This window comes from Pecten maximus, chromosome 16 (genome assembly GCF_902652985.1).
Source record: "Pecten maximus chromosome 16, xPecMax1.1, whole genome shotgun sequence".
Lineage (NCBI taxonomy): Eukaryota > Metazoa > Mollusca > Bivalvia > Pectinida > Pectinidae > Pecten > Pecten maximus.
The window spans coordinates 12,987,843-13,008,570 of record NC_047030.1 but is presented as its reverse complement, the minus strand read 5'-3'; the positions used below and the strand labels follow the sequence as shown (position 1 = coordinate 13,008,570).

At 34.9% G+C, this 20,728-nt stretch overlaps 2 protein-coding genes across 4 annotated transcripts in view; both read right to left on the bottom strand.

Moving 5' to 3' along the window:
* The window catches only part of LOC117345305 (chromodomain-helicase-DNA-binding protein 5-like), a 50,584-nt gene extending 30,484 nt beyond the window's left edge, over nt 1–20,100 (bottom strand). For 2 of the 3 annotated variants that reach the window (XM_033908372.1, XM_033908371.1), the window contains exons 1-7: nt 19,853–20,100; nt 17,608–17,697; nt 11,270–11,391; nt 10,904–10,993; nt 10,178–10,526; nt 9,422–9,558; nt 8,746–8,949 (exon numbers count right to left, since the gene is read on the bottom strand). In XM_033908372.1, coding sequence (XP_033764263.1) covers nt 8,746–8,949; nt 9,422–9,558; nt 10,178–10,526; nt 10,904–10,993; nt 11,270–11,391; nt 17,608–17,697; nt 19,853–19,919 — 1,059 coding nt within the window. In that variant the 5' untranslated portion in view covers nt 19,920–20,100. The remainder of the gene's footprint in view (nt 1–8,745; nt 8,950–9,421; nt 9,559–10,177; nt 10,527–10,903; nt 10,994–11,269; nt 11,392–17,607; nt 17,698–19,852) is intronic. The other variant, XM_033908373.1, reaches the window with a different exon arrangement.
* LOC117345306 lies at nt 4,063–5,397 on the bottom strand. Its single transcript, XM_033908374.1, has 2 exons — nt 4,951–5,397; nt 4,063–4,363 (listed from the first exon to the last, which is right to left on the bottom strand). The coding sequence occupies exons 1-2, from the start codon at nt 5,067–5,069 to the stop codon at nt 4,072–4,074; spliced, it is 411 nt and encodes a 136-aa protein (XP_033764265.1). The 5' UTR covers nt 5,070–5,397; the 3' UTR covers nt 4,063–4,071.
* Nucleotides 20,101–20,728: the final 628 nt, after the last annotated feature.

Below are 20,728 nucleotides of genomic sequence, written 5' to 3'. Positions count from 1 at the left end.
AGAGATGTATTTACCGAAATTATTAAAATGTCCCACACAAAGTTGTATTATGGTGTTTGTTTTCACTTCCAACGGAGAGATCTCGACATATGTGTCTGTGTGTTGATAGCAGATCGAGAGCACCAAAACTGTTACGTAGGTGTGACACGTGGGAACACACTGTAAGTTTAGCTGAACCATAGCTCTTGACGACCATGGAATTATTAAATGTATATGAACCAACTGATTTATGGTTGTTTTGTTTTCATTGCCATCCATTATTTTTTTAGTTGAAATCAAAATCCTTTGATGTGCAGCCGGGGACGTCGTCCCCGATTCCGCGCTGCGTTTGCTGTGGGTACATATCGGTAGGTATCTAGATGTGCTGCTAAGTGAATTAAAATCACCTTGTAAAACCGTATGACTATCTTCTGAGAGATGTATTTACCTGAATTATTAAAATGTCCCACACAAAGTTGTATTACGGTTTTTGTTTTCACTTCCAACGGAGAGATCTCGACATATGTGTCTGTGTATTGATAGCAGATCGAGAGCACCAACACTGTTACGTAGGTGTGACACGTGAATCTCGGCCGAGTTGTGTGCGCTAGACTTTATATTTTGCTGAAACTGTAATAGATTCTACTTTATTATTCGATTTTAAACGACAATACATTGTAGATATCATTTTACTGTTTTGCATGACTTCTGCATGTACGGACTATCCGCGTTGTCTTGGATGACCTTTCACCTTCAATAGATGGCGCTGTGATTGGGAACGTTTGTGTGCTTTTTTCTCGAGTTATATTTTGTGAAATAGTGCGGTAGCGCGATATTGTATTGAAATTTGTTTGGTACAACAATCAGACTACTACATTAACGGTATTGTAAAGAATTCCATGATAAAAGTGAACTAGATTCTACGTCCCGGATTGAGGTAAATGTGGTTAGCAGTAACTACAGATTGGTACTTTTATTGTAGGTTAGTCTACATCATCCTCTCGGATACAATGAAGTGTACGGGTAATAGGATTATCTGCGACGGACATGCAATCCAATGATTATTGATAGTTTCTTATTATTATTTTGAATGAAATATGCCACCGGGGAAAAAAAGGTATGGTTGATAATCAGAAGTGTCATAGATTTTACTTCAAGAATTGGAAATTGGATGACGACGGGTCCATAGTTTCATTTTATTTTGGTATGTCCATTATATACAGATCTGAGGGTAAAATATATAAAGCAATGTTACTACAAAAGACCACCGGTTTTATTAATTAATCCAACTCTTATCTGTTAATAATGTTAGAGAGTTGTCAAAAGGTAAATATCTCTACTTGGCTAGCAAAAGACAAAATTGATTAGTGTTGATTATATATCGAACAATTTTCATGTACATGTATGCAACACTCTCCTGTACACCTCAGTATTTGTTTAATGTTATATATCTTGTATACCTGAAGGCCTTAGGGCTTTTGGTAAATAAAAAAACGGGACGGCACCATCCGCATTCATAAGACAATTGTTTTATAGATCATTCGATTGAGAATTTTAACTGGTCGGATTGGGAAAAATATCCAATTTTACCATGGGAAATGGGGCCAAAATTCTACCCCAAATCGGCCCCCAAAAACATGTTAGTGTGTTACTGTCGTGGGAGGGCGATCAGGGCTAAGAAGATCAACAAGATGTAGTATAGAAATATATTTTGTGCATATTAAAAAAAAATAAAAGGAGTGAGAGAAAAAAAATTGTGTAAACAGTTTAATTTCTGTTGGTGTATGTGTTGATATGTGTTCCTATGGTTGTCCGTTTACTGCCCCGGGTCTAAGCAACCGGTTACACTGGACAGACAGTAAAGGATATCACTGTTCCCACGAGGTACAGTATACAGTATTTGTAAGGTTTTGTCGGAAGCTTTGACCGTCCGGGGAGTCTCTATGGTGTGTGCTACTTCATGTATTGTCCAATAGTGTACATGCACACACAGTGATAGAGATTGAAAAACCAAAAATACAACAAACAAACAAAAAAAAAAAAAATATTCACAAGATGTTATGTCAGATATAGATTAATTTGCAAAAGAAGTTGCCAAAATTCAGGTTTTGTAATAAGTATGCGTTAATAGGTATCAAGATTCTAGTTAAAATATCTTCATTAAGAGAAAAACACTTTCCCTTTCGACTTTTATGCTAAGTTATCGTGTGAATAAAATCAATGGATCCCATTTTGCCACTATTTTCAATCAGGGTACAGTGGACCCGCGATAATCCGGACGCCGATAGTCTGGAAAACTCACAGTCCGGACGGAATAGCACGGGAATGGATTTCCGTAACGTTATTTGTACTCACCAGTCTGGAAATTCGGATTCCGTTTCCGGAACCCTACTTTGGGAATGGAACGTACTTTTCATTAGTAAACTCACCCAGTAATCCGGACGATGCCCGGTTAAGTCAACCGTGTCGACAGCTGTACAGACTATCGCTTGACACTGTGCGTAGTCATAGCGACCGCTGCCAGGTCATAGCCCCGGGTGTTTACCTGTGTGACAATGTTAGCTTCTTTACCGGGTCTTTTATTTCAGGTTTTTAACTTACGTAAGAATCATAAAATCATGGACTGACCGTAAGTAAACTAATGTAAACAAAATCAACAACAACAAAACGAAAAAAAAAACACGGACTGATTCGGTGACATTACATCAGAGACGCCATATAGGAAAATATAGAAACGCGTGAACACGTACCTGCAATAAATGCGAATTAGACAACAATAATGTAAGTGCTGAATAAACTTTTGTGAATTAACAAGTGCTACCGAAACCAGGGACATATATAAGTTTCTATTATAACGGGCCATATTAATATAACATGTAACATCTTACTAATATTCTATTATAACGGGCCAAATACAACGAGTATCATCTTACTAATTTCTTATCATAACAGGTTGTTTATAACTTGTAACATTTGATTCTACTATGTTTACTATGCAACGCCAGTTTTGATTCGTTTAAAACCATGTATTATTTTCAACTAATACAAGCTCGAAAGTCAAGGCTGTAATATTCACCCAATATTGGTAATACGGTTACTTTAGCTGAGTGTGCTAACGGGTTAGTCTCTCAATGACTTTTTATCAGGAAGTGTATGATAGATGTTCTTGATCATGGTACTGTAGTGTCTGTACAAAGACATGCATATTTTATACAAAGAAAAAAAAATTCGTTTGATTTCATCAACATGAATTCCCTATAGTATAAACGCAATTCTTAACAGAATTCAAGTTAAATTTACGCACAACCTGTATAAGCATATTTTCGGAATTTTTTGAAGTGCACGGAAACCAAACGCGTCAACTCACAAGTAATTATCGGCGCGTGCCAATTAGAACGTCAGAAATCACAGACACCTGTGGTGTAAGAGACAGGTGTGACGAGCGTAATCTCACACCTGGCAATTGTTTCTCTGAGCATGTTTGTTTATTTATTAAAGTCTGTTGACTTGCGACACACGAATTGAATGTAAAATTACAAGGATCTCAATCAATTCACGATTATTACACAATTACAAAAAGTCATACACTTTAACCATTGCGAATTCATAGATTATATCTTTCTCAAGCATTTAATCGTCGATAATCCATGAGACAGTGACATGTAAAATAAGGGATAAAATCTGTATAATTATTTAGAAGTGTGTTGGAGGCTTCAACACGGGTTTTCATTCGGGAGAGATTTAGTCTATTGTAGATCATGATCTATACAATATATTACTCTCTGAATGAAGTATCCTTCATGACTAAAAGAGGGTTTTGTATAGAATACAACGCATAAGTTTACTGTACCTTTGTATTTCGTCTTTTCTCACAAACCAGAGTATCCAGAACTGTTGTATTTTTGTGGTATGCTTATTTGAATATTAATTTGCGAATAAAATAGCACATTATTTTATTAAAAGAAATATTGATGCCGTGTTCCTTTTATAGTAACGAGGAAGAAATGGTAAACACATAACTAATATACCTTTATTGGTGATTGACCGATTATTGGGTCGTGTATGGCATCTGTTTGCCCCTGGTATGATACATTATTCTTTGTTACCCAAGCGGTCATTTTGAGAGTCGATTTCACTAAAATCTTCTTCTTTTTGAACGCTCAAACTGATATTGCTGGATTTCGACTTCTTGTCGGCAATATTCGCCGAAATCATCAACCTCAAATCTCGTGTCCAGATCGTATTCAGACATGCTGTGTTGTTACTGTTCACACTGTCGTCTATACTGCTGGCCACCATTTCAGTTACTGTTAAACCTGTGGCGTCATAGACTTCAAAATCAGCGTGACTGACCGATACGCTGATTAGCAGTCGACCGACAGCGCTGTAATAAACAAATGAACTAACAACCGAAGGCAATCGTCATTTTAATGGCCACGTGTTTCATTGACAATCATTCATCCTTATGATATCAACCTAGGAGGTTCTTAAAAGATTTTTTTTCTTTCTCAAATCAATCCACCGCAACTGAGGGACCTACATAAGTTGCGATGTCGTAGCTCAAGACGACGGGTGCATGCTTAGTGCAAGGATATAAGTACTTCAATGTAATTTGGCTATCTAGGATATGAATCATTTGATAAATCTTTCTGCCATTATCGCATCACAATGAATGGTACAATATATTAAAATTGCGAAATGCGCTGATGAATGATCTACACGTGACGTTATGGACACATTTACGTTTCTGGGCATGACGATATGACAACTGATTGTAGTTTTTTAATATATGCTGGAGTATTAATCACGTACCCGTCCTTCTAGTACATGTTTTGTTTTAAGTACAGCAATTTAAATATTGCTACAGAATGACAGTTTAGAACAAAAAAATACTGATAAACACATGGGACCAATTCAAATCCGATCACTCAAGCCTTTCCAGTAGAAACAATATAGGTCAAATCATCTTACCTTAGTTGGTCACCGAACAATTCTTTGCTTGCAATAATTGATAAAAGTGGGTACCAATGATAATAAGCCTCTTGATTATCCCATTTTGATTGCGGACTCTGTCTTTCGTTGTAATTCATTGTGATTAGACGGTTCTTCTGGAGATCTTTTTTATTAACAGGTGACGGTGGGTCCACGCGAGATTTGTATACTGGTCATAGTATAAGTTGTTGAAATCGACAGGCGTTAAACAAGTGAATACATTTCTACGTCTATGGACCTGGTACAAATGATGGTGTTTACCTTTAAAGTTAAATGAATGTTAATAAAACCAAAAATATCAATTCCAGCGGTATTAACAAATCAGTGTCACTTCAGTTCATTTAATTTCGTAGACCTATCTGCCCACAAGTCGCTACCAGACATCTTGTGAAAACAGAAAGGTAAGAACTCATTGTTATCTTTCGTGGGATGATGAAAATGACTGACGTCGCCATTTTTTTGCACCCTATAATGGTAAGTAATAACATCATGAAATTACTAGAAAAGTTCCGTTGCGTTAATTATAATAGGTCGTTTATGTATACCCTGGTACCAGGGACCTATATATTTAGTATATAGGTCTCTGCTGGTACTGTACATTAAATCCAATGGAGAGATCATTTTTAAACCAATGATAAAATTTAAGACGACGCATTTTGAAAATTAGAAAAAAAAAAAAAAAAAATGAAATCCACTAAAGCAGCCGACTATTTTTTAATGGCGGGAACCTTGCAATATAACGTGGACAACAGAATGCATGTGTTTGGATATCTGATTTCCTAGGTATGTCCGATAATTATTAAACCCGTATTCACTTAACAATGTGACGTTTAGTTAAGTATCAGACGACTTTTGACTAATTTGTGTGTAATCAACCCAGTTCTTGTGATCACTGCTTAATACGTAAATTTGTATGTAATTAATAACATGCATCTTTGTTTAATTTCCGATCATAAATTTATTACATGTATTTGAGATTAATCAATTATCGTATCACGTAATGTATGATTGTGCAGAGATTGTGTAGAGAAAAAGCAATGTACCGTTATAAAAACAAAAGCTACACATTGTAACACAGGTAAACACCCGGGGCTATGACCTGGCAGCGGTCGCTATGACTACGCACAGTGTCAAGCGATAGTTTGTACAGCTGTCGACACGGGTGACTTGGCCCGACATTTTTTCTCCTCGTGGTGAAAAAATCGTCCGGATTATTGAGGGAAATTTACTAATGAAAAGTACGTTCCCTTCCCACTGGTGAGTACAAATAACGTTACGGAAATCCGTTCCCGTGCATTTCCTTCCGGGCTGTGAGTTTTCCGGACTATCGGCGTCCGGATTATCGCGGGTCCACTGTAATGTGATTTAAATCGTGTTTTTATTTTTTGACGAGTTTATGGTCACTTGGTTACTTCGGTGAATCCAAATTTCAACAATCAAATTATTTTGTCACATGTAAAAAGATTGCAATAATACTATCTTTGAAAATATGTCTGTCAACCCACCGTAATAGTTAATTTGGTAGACTTACGAATCTTGGTTCATAACGGACTATCACACGTTTATCAGTTAACTTGATTGACAGCTGACACTTTTATAAGACGAGTCCGTACCCGACCGAGCAAGATACGTGTGTAATAGGACTATAGCAGGGTTATACCAGGGACATTGATATAGAATACTTCTGGAGAAAACTTGCTAAAAACCGACTATACATTATTTGATACACAATTTATTTCAAATATTTAATGAGTGAATGAGGAATGTATTCCGCTTTTTACATAGTTAAAACGCTAAAAGAGAACAAACAAAAACAATAATCGTTTTGTTATTAAAACAAAAAACTTTCTTGATAACTTATAACCCATCTTGAAAATCGAGTCGCCGCGGGTAAACTTTCAGACGCCTACTTTTACCAAAATCATCACATGTGATATAGGACCTATATACACTTTAGGTCCGACACCCATATGATCTACGAAATGACTTAACCCGTGGATGTAATGAAGACAAACTATTGTTTTCACTTATTTGACCATCGACGTGCATATATCAGTTAATCACGTGTAATAACAGGTCTCTGGTTTGACGATCCTTCTGAAATGAATTGAGAACAAATTAATGAAATATCGTAAGATATCCCATCTTCGCTGTCGCTGGCCGTATTTTTCAAGGACTAAATACCAAGTCCGTGGTTGGAGGCCTAGCAGTCTAATTGCTGTAATCTACAAATATCAAAAAACAAAATCTTGCCTTATAAACGTGACCGTTGTGTAGACTTCCTGAAGTTATTAAACACAGCGCCGTCTATTGAAGGTGAAAGGTCATCAAAGACAACGCGGATAGTCCGTACATGCAGAAGTCATGCAAAACGGTAAAAACATATCTACAATGTATTGTCGTTTAAAATCGAATAATCCAGTAGAATCTATTACAGTTTCAGCAAAATATAAAGTCTAGCGCACACAACTCGGCCGAGATTCACGTGTCACACCTACGTAACAGTTTTGGTGCTCTCGATCTGCTATCAATACACAGACACATATGCCGAGATCTCTCCGTTGGAAGTGAAAACAAACACCGTAATACAACTTTGTGTGGGACATTTAATAATTTCAGTAAATACATCTCTCAGAAGATAGTCATACGGTTTTACAAGGTGATTTTAATTCACTTAGCAGCACATCTAGATACCTACCGATATGTACCCACAGCAAACGCAGCGCGGAATCGGGGACGACGTCCCCGGCTGTACATCAATGGATTTTGATTTCAACTAAAATAATAATGGATGGAAATGAAAACAAAACAGCCATAAATCAGTTGGTTCATGTACATTTAATAATTCCATGGTCGTCAAGAGCTATGGTTCAGCTAAACTTACAGTGTGTTCCCACGTGTCACACCTACGTAACAGTGTTGGTGCTCTCGATCTGCTATCAACACACAGACACATATGTCGAGATCTCTCCGTTGGAAGTGAAAACAAACACCGTAATACAACTTTGTGTGTGACATTTTAATAATTCAGGTAAATACATCTCTCAGAAGATAGTCATATGGTTTTACAAGGTGATTTTAATTCACTTAGCAGCACATCTAGATACCTACCGATATGTACCCACAGCAAACGCAGCGCTGAATCGGGGACGACGTCCCCGGCTGTACATCAAAGGATTTTGATTTCAACTGTAAAAATAGTGGATGGAAATGAAAACAAAACAACCATAAATCAGTTGGTTCATATACATTTAATAATTCCATGGTCGTCAAGAGCTATGGTTCAGCTAAACTTACAGCGCATTCACTGTATGAAGCCTTTACTTGCCATCGTCACGGGGCACGTTTGACACACAGGTGAACGCGCTCAGCCGTGACGAGGCCATCGGCAAGTATTCTGAAACAGATGAACGATTTATAGTTACTAGCGGTCTACTTTTACCAATTAAACCAAATTATATATAATTAGTGGTAATTACTAAATTGTACTGGAAAGAATAAACAGCTAGTGGTAAGAATGATAAATCCGTGGAAAGACTATTAAAGCAGTGGTAATAGGAAACATTTTGCGGAAATATAAAAAATAAAGTGGAAACTACTAAAAACCTCTGGTAGGTTAAGCCAAAAGTGGTAGGAATTTCCACTTTGGCGAGCGAATTTCCACTTTTCTAATCCCTAGTGCCACTGGCCAAAGGTTTTGCTTCCAATATTTTTTTTTATTAATAATGGTCAAAAATTGTTTTGAACACAGGTCAATAGTTCAGTGCTCCGAACCTCATAGCCTTCCGCATCTGGGTCATTGGGGAATTTGTTGGTAGTTTTGGTCTTCTTCTTGCCTCCCCTGCCACGTCCCTTCTTTGTCTTGGTTTTACGCCTTGGTGATGGCTCTGCTTCTTTAGCAGCCTCCTGCAACAGGGAAGCTTCCTCCAACTGACGCTCAAATTCCTCGTCACTCGTGTTAAATGCTGCATCCTCATCCTAGAATTTGAAGGATAAGATATGGAACTTAAAACTTTAATATGAAAGAACTGTCACATATGGATCCAGAGAACAGAATTTTATAAAGGTCTCGTGAGATCACAATTGACTGGTATCATGGACATGAAAAGTATGTTCTGGTTTAAAACCAATTCATAAAACCAAGGCTGGTAAAATGTTTGACAAATTGAAATTTAAATCAGGACTTTTTTCCACTGAATTGCGATGAGGCCTTTTGCTTCATTTAGGTAAGAATATTTTCAGGTGTAAACTACAAATTTTGGGAATTGGGCTTTGATATAAAATAATTTCAATTGAGAATGGGAACTACTATCAGCCCCAAAAAGCCCTGTAAAAGTAAACCTTCTAAAAAATCATGATGCATTAATGTCAGGTAAATTTTGCATTCAGAACATAACTGGTAAATACGGGTGGGGCTCTCAAAACGATCGATCCTCAACAATGAACTAACCGATGCAGTCTTCTTAACTTTCTTCTTCTTTTTGTTGATTTTTATCTTAAGAGGAGCAACTGTTTTCTTTGACTTAGATTTCTTCTTTGGCTTTTCCTCCACTGGGGCTTCATCCTGAGGCTCTGTATCTTCATCACCTTTAACAATACATGCATTTTATCATGGCAATTCACCATAACAACAACAAAGGTTTCCAAGGCATCACATTTAAGAAAAAGATCGAATTAAATGAAACATGATTAACTAATTGATTGATTTTCAACAATAGACTTAAAACTCTTATAATTAATACTTCTTTTTCATTAATATAATTTTCATAAATACAGCAGGTTCTCAACACATATGAATTAAAGAATGTAAGATCTTAGGAGTCTTGATAATATTGTAATTAACATCAAAATATTATACAATATGGAAAGATGGAAAAGGAAAACGTTTTCCAAATTGGAAAGAATATCTACCAAAAAGCTCTTTAAATTATAATGTAAACCTCCCAAGAAATGGGTCTGAATTCTGAGAAGTGACAAAATATATGTAATTTAGACTGAAATGAGAGGATCTTTAATGTCAAACTGAGACAAATTAAATGAAATTTAGACTGAAATGAGAGAATCTTTAATGTCAAACTGAGACAAAATATATGTAATTAAGACTGAAATGAGAGAATCTTTAATGTCAAACTGAGACAAAATGTATGTAATTTAGTCTGAAATGAGAGAATCTTTAATGTCAAACTGAAGAACACTCTGTTCTCACCATTGTCTTTCAAAGAATCATCTACATTGTCCTCTCTATCAGATTCTTCTCTATCCTCTTTCTCTTTCACTGGTTCTGCAGCTTTCTCCTTTGGTGCTGCACTCCCCGTTGACTCCCGTGTTTTGTTACGAGCCGCAACCAGCTGAGCGAACTCCCTCCACTTGGCCCCAATTAAAGTAACCATTTTCGCCATGGGCACCTTAGGATTTGCCTTCTGTATAAGTGGCTGAACATGCTGCTTAAACAACTTGTAGTTATTCAGGGTAGTGAAATCATCATCATCATACTCAATGTCGATGTTATTGATGCCAAGATCATCTGCTATAATATCAGAAGGGGACTTCTTTTCCTATGGATATAAAAAGATTAGAAAATTAATATGTAATGCCACAACTGCAAACAATACAATTACAAGTCTCCAGAATCTTGGAACATTCTTGGTTTAAATTTTTTTATAAGTTTTGATTTATATCTGATTGGTTAATATAAGTATAGTCTAAAATTGTTTCATGGTCCAGGAGCCAGAAGAAATTGTCCAATACTGTATTTTTAGACATGGATTTGTTTGAGCAAATAATCCCTTGACAATTTCACAACGCCTCAGACTTCTGTACAATACAGCCATCACTAGAAAATGGCCAGTTTTGGATATTACCTCACAGATCACTTTAAACAAATCACCCCTCGACAATATATGATATATTTGTACAAATTCTATAAATTCACCTTAGGTGCACTGGAAGGTGCCGCCTTTGGCTTCTTCTGTTTTTTAGGTGGTGATATGTAGTCCTCACTAGCGTCATCATCAAAGCCCATCTGTAAGGTCAAAGACATTAATACAGTCAGTATGATCTCCTCTTGTAGACAGCCAGATGTATGTTTTAAGACCCTATATTTCTTATGAAAAATTCTGTCTAAATGGAAGAATTCATTTTTTTAAATGTAATTCCTTCATTCACCAAAGTTCCAGGTAATCATTTAATCATAATTTAAGTATGACCGAAAATGTGTGACCGAGTGCATTATTTTTGAAAATCACAACCATTAATTTAATTTCCATTATATAACATGATACTACTAGACACTACACACCTCTTCATCGTCATCATATTTCTTTTTCTTCTTCTTGCGTTTTTGTTTCTTCTCTGCAGGATCTTTAGATCGTCTCTTTTTACTTTTCTTCTCTGGGACTGGGCTGTCTGGTAAATCATCATCTGCTCAGACCAAACAACGATCATTATGCCCAGAATTTACATGTGTTATGAATAATGAAAATTTCTACTGCATCGGTAGCTACATATGTACATACATTACAACACATTTATTCCTGAAGAATGTCACTAAAAAGATGGATTGAATCTTAATGCAATCTTATCTTACAAAGATTTACGACTTTTTTTGTTGCAATACAGAAGTACAATTGTTCCTTTAAATAAATAACTTCTAACTATAAGTTCTCAAAAGAAGACCACTACCGTGATTATTCGACATCATATTATGAAATAATGACCAACACTACTATGTTACATGTATACACATTAATAATATTACACTGATTTATGATATTCTATTTATCCTGCATCAGTGCTTTCTGAACGTAAATACTATAGCAGAATCAGGGATAACTCTGGCTCTTAAAACCTATGGGAGATTTTATGAGATTAGCAAAATTCCTATGAGATTTGTCTGTATAAAGAGGTACAATTTTGAATTTTTAATGAGATTTTTTTTTGAAAAACATGGGTAAAAATCCCCAAATCTCTGCCAAAAGTGATCCCTGCAGAATATACAAAGCACACATATAACAATTTTACTTTGTATGCTAGGCCGAACAATGTCTTATAAACAAAACATGAAAATAATATGGAAAATGTATGTATGACTAAAAGTAATTATGCATGGACACCAGGTGTATGGCGATACCCTAGATCTTGGGGCTAACCCAGTTACATAAATGTATCCATATCTTCATGCCCAGCAATTGTTGATATGACTACATGGTGGGGGTCGACATTGCAGGGAGCAAGCTTAATAGCAATTGTGTTGGGGTGTCTGCATGCCCAGCAAGCAAGTATACACGGTTATAATTATAGAGCATGGGAATCTCTAAACGCCTTTGTAAAATTTGCGCCATAACATTGTTCCACTTGTAAGGATGCTATAGCTACCAACCATGTGATTTTATCTACATCTCACAGATGCAGGGGAAAGTGGTTTAAATGATAACCCATCCCCTCCCCCAGTATCTTGGTGTATACACAAATTCATCAGCTATAAACATATAATGTTGTCAATTTCTTGAGGACAATAATTATTTTCTAATCAGTTTTTGTTTTACATTACATCGATGTAATATGTACTTGAGAAAATTACAATAAACCTACCTATTACCTAGGCTATATAGCTAAGAATATTAAGATAATTATTACTCTGATAACCCTGGCTATATCTTTAGCTTGACTATCTACACTACAATGTACCAGGGACATGCTACATGTACACTTGCTACATATTTATAATGACAGACTAGAGCTTTTGGTGGTAGCAGGATGCTGGGACGGACTATTGATCCACGGTGACACACTTTTGTGCCTGGTCCCCAGATCTACAATGTACAGATTGCAGACTTGGCCTCTTTATGTCTGCTGTTAAGGCTGCAGTTTTTACAGAATGTGGAATTATTGATTTTTTGGACTTATAGTCTAGAAAGAGAAGCATTTGTCTGGTTATATTAGATGACTTGCTATTACAAGTTATTGTATAAGGTGTATAGCCAAGTTATTGTATAAGGTGTATATAGCCAATGCTAAGTAGTTCTGGAGAAAGAAATCTCTGATCTTAATTTTATCTTCATAACTTAAATCAGGGTTTCTGTTGGGTTTCTGTTATGTGTTTTTTGAATGTGGTGTTTTTCAGATTAGATGAGGTCCCTCTGTCTATATTTTGAATGAACTTCCTGAATTGCTATATGGAAGCTAGCTTATAGGGTCCTTTCCTTTGTCTAAGCTTTAAAAGGCTACGTCCGCGCTCCAGTATACTGCTATGTTAATGAAATACTGGACATGGATCTGCAAGGATCTGCAAGATCCTATATGATGCTGTAATTAATATATGTAAAAAGTGTGCTTATAGGGTGCTTTATCTGCCAACTTACACTATCTAACAGATCTATCAACACATGTACAGTAGCTAGTAGAGTTACTATATATACCACCTGTACTTCTACAGCTGTATATATTCTGGAAACTTAACTCAACTGTTTATCATCCAGTTCAAATTTAACTACTAATCCCAAAGCAAATTTTCTTAAGTTATCAGATGTAAAACGGTACTTACTTATAAATACAAATATGTATATCAATATACAAACACAGCACATGTACAAAGGATATGTTTGTACATGTTATGTAATATCAATATATATATGTAGGACAAAGTTTGTCAAGGTCACATGATTGGATTTGCGGAGTTAAATATAACTTTAACAGAATGGTTTCAAGATCTCTTAAAGTAATTTATTCTGAAGTATTTCCAGGTTTGATAGTAACTTATAAATATAATGCAAGAAATGTCACAACATGCATGCATATATGTTAAAAGCCTGCTACAGGAAACAATGAGATGAAAATTATCTATAATCTACATTGTATGACTGAAAGCACAGCTCAGCAAATGATTAACAGCAGCACCTAATTATACAATTTGCTACAAAAATGCGAGAATGATTTTAAAAAATTACTTAATATGATCTTTTGACAAAATCATAGACATATATGCTATTCAAAAATAAATCACATAATTTACAGTCAAGCTTCTTTATCTCGCCCCAACGGTAATTCGAAGACCCTGCTTATATAATTACTTTTCATCAAGAATGAAAAAAATAAGATCTGAGAATAGGAATTCTGTATAAAACATACTCAGTTAAGTCAGTTACTTCAAATACCCTGATAATTCACTGTTACTCAACTGACTTGCAAGATAACAAGGTTCAACCGTACACTTACTAAATTGAACAATTCATATATCAAAATAACTTCATGAACATATCTATACAATATATCTGATCTTACATTACAAATTCTAAAATTATCAATTCGTGGAATCGAATAGATAATTATTAACCTGCAGTTTCTTGCTTGCTAAAACATCAAATGCAATTTGAAATAATATGATATAGTTAAAAAACAAACTAAAATATACATCAAAGAAACTTGCTCATTCACTAAAAGGAAAATTTGATGCAGGAAAAGCTTGAATTGACTAACTAAATATTACATAATGAATAATATGAAGAGGCATTTGAATCAATTTGCTAACAATTTTTTCCCCCTACAAAATAAGAGGCCTAATATACAGCTCAACTATTATTTGTTATAAGAACTTGAAGGCGTTACAAGGTATAAAGTGCTTGAAAACCTATTTTCTAAAGATTTTTAATTCATCTATTCATAATTACAATCTATAAAATTGGTCTAGCTATATAGGTCATTCATTTAGAACCCACATTGCATATTTTTTCAGTTTACATCAGTGGCCTATGCGACATTGGAAGTGGTCAATATCGTACATTTGAATAAATTTTGCAGTTCTTCACTCTAACATGCTACTGGACCCAAATATGTACCATGAACTTGAAAACAAGTTGATCAAACATCCTAATTGATTCATCAAACCATTAAAACATCTTAACAAACTTTATATAGTGCTTCATTTCATTCTTGCAGGTGATTTGCCAGTAACTCACCAAATAAGAATTTATTCTTTTTTCGAAAGATGTTTAATATTTTCAATACATTTGACCCATTGACCTTGAAAGTGGCATTCAAAATTAACTGCATTGATAGCCCTATCCCAACATGCCACTGCAGGTCCAATATAATCACCTCTCTGTTAATAAGGAGTTGTTATAAGAATTGAAACATTCTGACCCCGGGCCCTACGACCTGATCATTATATAATTAGCTTGGAAGTGGGCAACAACAGCCCTTTATCCCAGCATGCTGTATTTAACCAATATGTATTACATTGTAAGACATATTTATTAGGGATGTCATGACGGTTCAGAATTTTTTTGGTTCAGTTATCATTTTTGTTGCCAGTTTTCTGTTATTTTGATTTGGTTCAGGCAACTTTGTAATCCAAGTATTCAATATCTGTATATACAATCAATCACAAGCAGAATACTTAAACAAACTTCATTACTTAAAACAAACACATATGATCCTATAATATAACACATAGTAATATACAATTGTCTACTAGTCCTCTTCATACGATATCCAGTAAAAAGATACTGAAATAAAGAGTCTGTCACCAGGAATATCAATGTCAACAACTGTCCCATCTTAAGTTCACTTGTCGAAAAATATACTGTATATGTAATTTAAATCATCGTATTATTTGCAAATATATCAGTCTCTATTGAACATTACTGCACAATCATGTTCTTTTCTTCAATATATCAAATCCTGTAAACATTTCAGTCTCCATTTTAACCGACTTTCCAGTGCTAACCTACCTCTTGTTATTATGTCAGGGGTTGACACTAACCTAAATGCACTGACAAGACCGCAGGGATGCCAGGTTTTGAAATGAGGCAGCCCGGGTTGCCAATTGTAAAGCCGAACACTGAAGAAAAATTGAATTTTGATGCAGTTTCCTGCTGTCTAGTTCATTCTGAGCATAAAAGATATTAGATATTACACCAACAGGTTTTATACAAAAAAGTTTTGAAAATAAAATTATTGAAGTAGATAAAGAAACTTTAGCTAGACATAAATATACATTTGGCTGAAAATGTTGGCAGCCCACAGGGCTGCTGGTCTGGACAATCTTGCAGCCCGACCAGATTTCAGGCAGCCCAGGGCTGCCGGGCTACTGTTAGTGTCGATCCCTGTTATGTATGTCATCATGCATCATAAGTTCTGAAAATCTGACTAGAATCATAAAATAAAACAAACACTATTAAATTGTTGTACTCTACAGTATCTAACTCGTCAATGTCCATCGACATCATTATCATACTGCTACAAAATCTAGTTCAAATTGTGCTAAACTGTTTCAATGCAAACTCCTTGTGTTGTCACGTTTTTTTCTGAACTGGGCCCCCATGTATGGAATCAAATTTCATTTGTAGCTGCCGATTTCCTGGTTATAGTATACACCAACACTGACTGAAGTCGTTAACCCTGAGAAGTGTTTAATATTTGTTGATACATATTACCTGTACAGTTATATAATTACTGCCTTGTGCAGAAGGCCGTTACAAGAAAATTAAAGCAAAAGTCGCCATGTCACACAATTCTAAAGAACACAGTCGTACTTATCATTGCCGTTGCACCACTATGTAGTGCGGAGTCGAGGGCATGTATCAATTGAGATACTACACAAATAATTAATGCCTTTGCCGTCACCAACAACTTTTATCTGCTTATTCAGGACCGGACCGAAATACGGAAATTATGAACTGAATGGTGATCTTTTGAACCGCAGTTAACCATGACATCCTTAATATTTATGAATGCTCCGGATCCTGTCCCCAACTTCTCATGCACATTGTAATTAGTATCATTATTTGACACAAATGATGATCTTAGCCTTGGAATGTTTTCATACCTTTGTATAAAGTTTTATCAAAATTCTCAAGAAATAAATTGCTAGAGGAAATGATACTCAATGGTTAACAATATTCTTTATGGTTATTAATCCTAGAACCCTATCTTTAATTCCAAGTATTTTTATACCTGACCTTTGGATAATTAAACTTTTCTAAAATTCCTTTAAGAAATGAAGTCATGTGCAAGTTATGACACTCAGCTGGTTGATATTTATATAGATAGTAGCAGTGTCCTTGAACGTGACCTTTGAAGTCCCAAGAATTACACAATATAATTCCAAGTACCCTCATACCTTGTCATAAAATCTTATCAAAATCCAAAATTAAGTCACTTGAAAAATAACACTTTTTCATCGAGGAAAATTTTTCATAAAAGAGAAAAATATAATTATTTTTTAAACTTAAATTCTGAAGAAAAGTTATGGTTAAGAGAGCTTTCCAGGAACGATGTTAGCTTTTAACCATTAAACCAGTTTCAATCAAACCAATCACATATATGGGGTGGATCAATTCAGTACACTTTATAAAATTAAAATAAAACAAAAATGAATAAATAAAATAAACATTTTTCAGGTACAAATCAAGGCTTCGAAAAATTTATATTTTAGCAAAATGGTATAGAAAAATATTTATATTTCCCATATATATACAGATTTCTACATTACAATATATAAATACATGTACAGTAAAATGATTAAACTAAAATAAAAATGGCCATCAACCAAGGTGAAAGGTGAATTGCAAATAACACTGCAGCATGCATCAGACAGAGGCACTCATTCCTGGGGTACCACTGAGTGGCTGTACTTACAGGAAGTACCCAATCTAGACTCTGCCCCCTCCTGTTCAGGTGGGGAATACGGTGATGGAGATGCATTTTGCGGCGTTGAATACCGCTCATCTGCAGAAAAATGTGCAGCTCTCATATATAATTTTATCGTAATAATACAACATTCATACCTGTCCCAGTGATGACTAAAAAATGATTTCTGTCCACATTGGATTGGAGGGAGATCGTTTTTGGTGTTAAGGAGAGTGTTATTTTGTTAACAAAATCTGGGTTATAAACATTTTCAAAAAGTAAATTATTTCTAGAATCAAATCCAAGACAATTACAGAGAGATTCTGATTATTGGTAAGAAGTTTTAATTAAACAAATTTTGGGAGCTACTAAATCATTACTTTCCTGTTTCCACTTTCCAAGTTATAGACACACTGCATGACAATGTCAACCAAACATGTATAGAAATTTTATTTTCATTATTACTATGAATTTCCTGTTAAGATGTTAATTTTTTGTTCAATACCATCAACAAATTGAACATGTGGATGAAAACTTAAATGCACAACTCCATCAGGCTACATCATTATTACCTTACAAATCAACTACTTGAATAACATAAGGAATTTATTAATATAAGCTATTTGGATTGATGGATTGAGTTTGATTACTACATGGCCAAAATACACCATATACCCTAAATATGTATAAAGTTCATTGTTTCAATAGAAATGCAGGTTTATGCCATAAGTATTCAGTCATATTTTTTTTTACTATAAATTTTCATGCATTTTTGACAAATTTTCAATTGATTTTGATTACATCATTTTCCCATGGATTTTCTTGAAATTCCACATACTAGTAGACAATTGTTAGCTCTTTAATCACCTCATGATACTTTCCTATTAATTGATTTTCCTGAAATAGACATGTATGCAAAAAATTAAAACTGGAATGTATATTTCTTGAAATCAGTTACAGAAAATCATACAAATAATATCAGAGTAATGCACAAATATTTCCCTCCAACTTACATGTGAAATTTCAATAAATTCCATTAAAAAGGAGTCACAAATAAAAATAACTGAAAATTGTCAAAATGCATTAAATATTTATTAGGATTTATTAGGAAACATTATGGACGCAGGCTGAGAGCCTCTATATCCATATCCAGTAAATTACAAAGAAATAATAATTAAATAATATCAGTCCGGTGCAATGTACATGTAGCATTTGGAGATTTTTGTTCATTATATATAAACCGGTTATTTTTCCAATAATTGTCCAACAGGTCGACAGGATTTCAAATTGATAAACAGTTTCTGCATTTATGACATGTTGGGGAAGACTGTTCCAGAGATCAACAATTCGATAGCTAAAGAAGTGTTTCCTTGCATCCCGTCGACATCGTTTTTTGAAAATTTTCTGGGAGTGACCTCTATAATATATTGTAAAAAAAATTATAGCCTGTAATAGGTGACCAAATACTTATGGCACATCACTGTTTATCGGAACCCAGGTAAAAAACACAACCTTAAAAATACATTACATGATCCTATTATACTTCTTGACAAATTAGCCTAGTTTAGTTTGAAAAAAAAAAACCCAACTCATTTCCCTCATTTGACATTTCATTTTCTATAACATTAAACTTTAATACGGGTTTCATGCGTTAATTAATACACTCTGTGTTAGGCGAAAAACATGTTTAAACGACAAATCTTAACTGTCAAATTTGTTTTACAACATCAGACAGAAGTGGAATAATTATCTTGTATTGACTGAATCAGCTGATAAGTACGGGGCACACTTGTCTTCCGGGCATGCGCATACCGTTAGTAGACGCTATGATATTTATCCCGATATTTATCTCATCGATTTTGAAGTGAATTTTGATCGAACAAAAATGAAAAAATCCAGCAGATTTTTTTCAAGTGTATATGTTGATTTTATATAAACATTTCCTGCCTTCAAAACTGCTATTATGAACGGGAAAACCCCCTCTAAACGTAAATACACAGGGTTTTCGTATCCTGTATGCAAATGAACAAAGACGTAGGCAAAGGGAATTCCGCTCGACTCGTGGTTTGAAAACATCTCCTGTATGTGATACAAACAATGTTGTGTCGACATGAAGTTAAGATTTATCGCTAATTAGATGTTCAATGAACACTAATTTGTGCAAGATGTAGGAATCGTGTATGATTCAACTGTCAAACTAGAAGGAAATCGAAAGCTCCCATCAGCCTAATTAGGAAATTAAACAAAGTGATACCTTCGCCGGTCTCCTCTCCGACATCCATACTTTCGTCGTTTTCGTCATTTTTCGCTGCTGAAGCCATGGTAGTCGATGTCAGTGATGATTAAAATTAACTCCTTTGCGACAGTCAGACCGATTTTTATCCGTACTAATCGTCGATTTGTACAATATCAAGCATCGGGGTACACATGGGTTTAGCCGCCCTAGCCCTTGCCCCTGCGTCGCTCGAGCGATTTGGAGCCTGGGTTGATCATGCGCAGTGTGACGTCACTGATTGGCGATATATCCCATAATTTCTGATTTTTGGCTTATAACCTATCACGTGATTAAAATGCACTTTTTCATTAATTCATATATATGTAATATGTGCATTACTTACTCCAGCTTTGATCTTTATGTTAGCACACGAGCAGACTGTGAGGACAACAGGTGCCCGTTATATAACACCAATTAAATAAAATTAATATTCTTGGAAATAGTCAAAACAACTTCAAGATTCCAGACATGCGTTTCACATATTTCCAGACACTTTTAGGTTAATCCATAAATTATGCAGAATTAAATTTTACGACCTACACACGTACGTGTAAGAATATAGTTATTTATGCTACAGAATTTAACTTCATCAACATATTTTTGTAGTCAGTACATGATTCATCATACGCCTACATGTATTCTAGTATCGATTATTTTACTTGTGTTTTTACCAAACGTGTACGACATGCGATTTTAATATTTAAATAAGTAAACCTCATATAACTGCTTTGCACACACACGTCAATACAAAAATATATATAAATTTTTGACAGATATAGAAAATTCATTTTATTTATTCATAAAAAAAAATCACCATACTTATAACGGAAAACACAGAACTTACTCAACGGTATG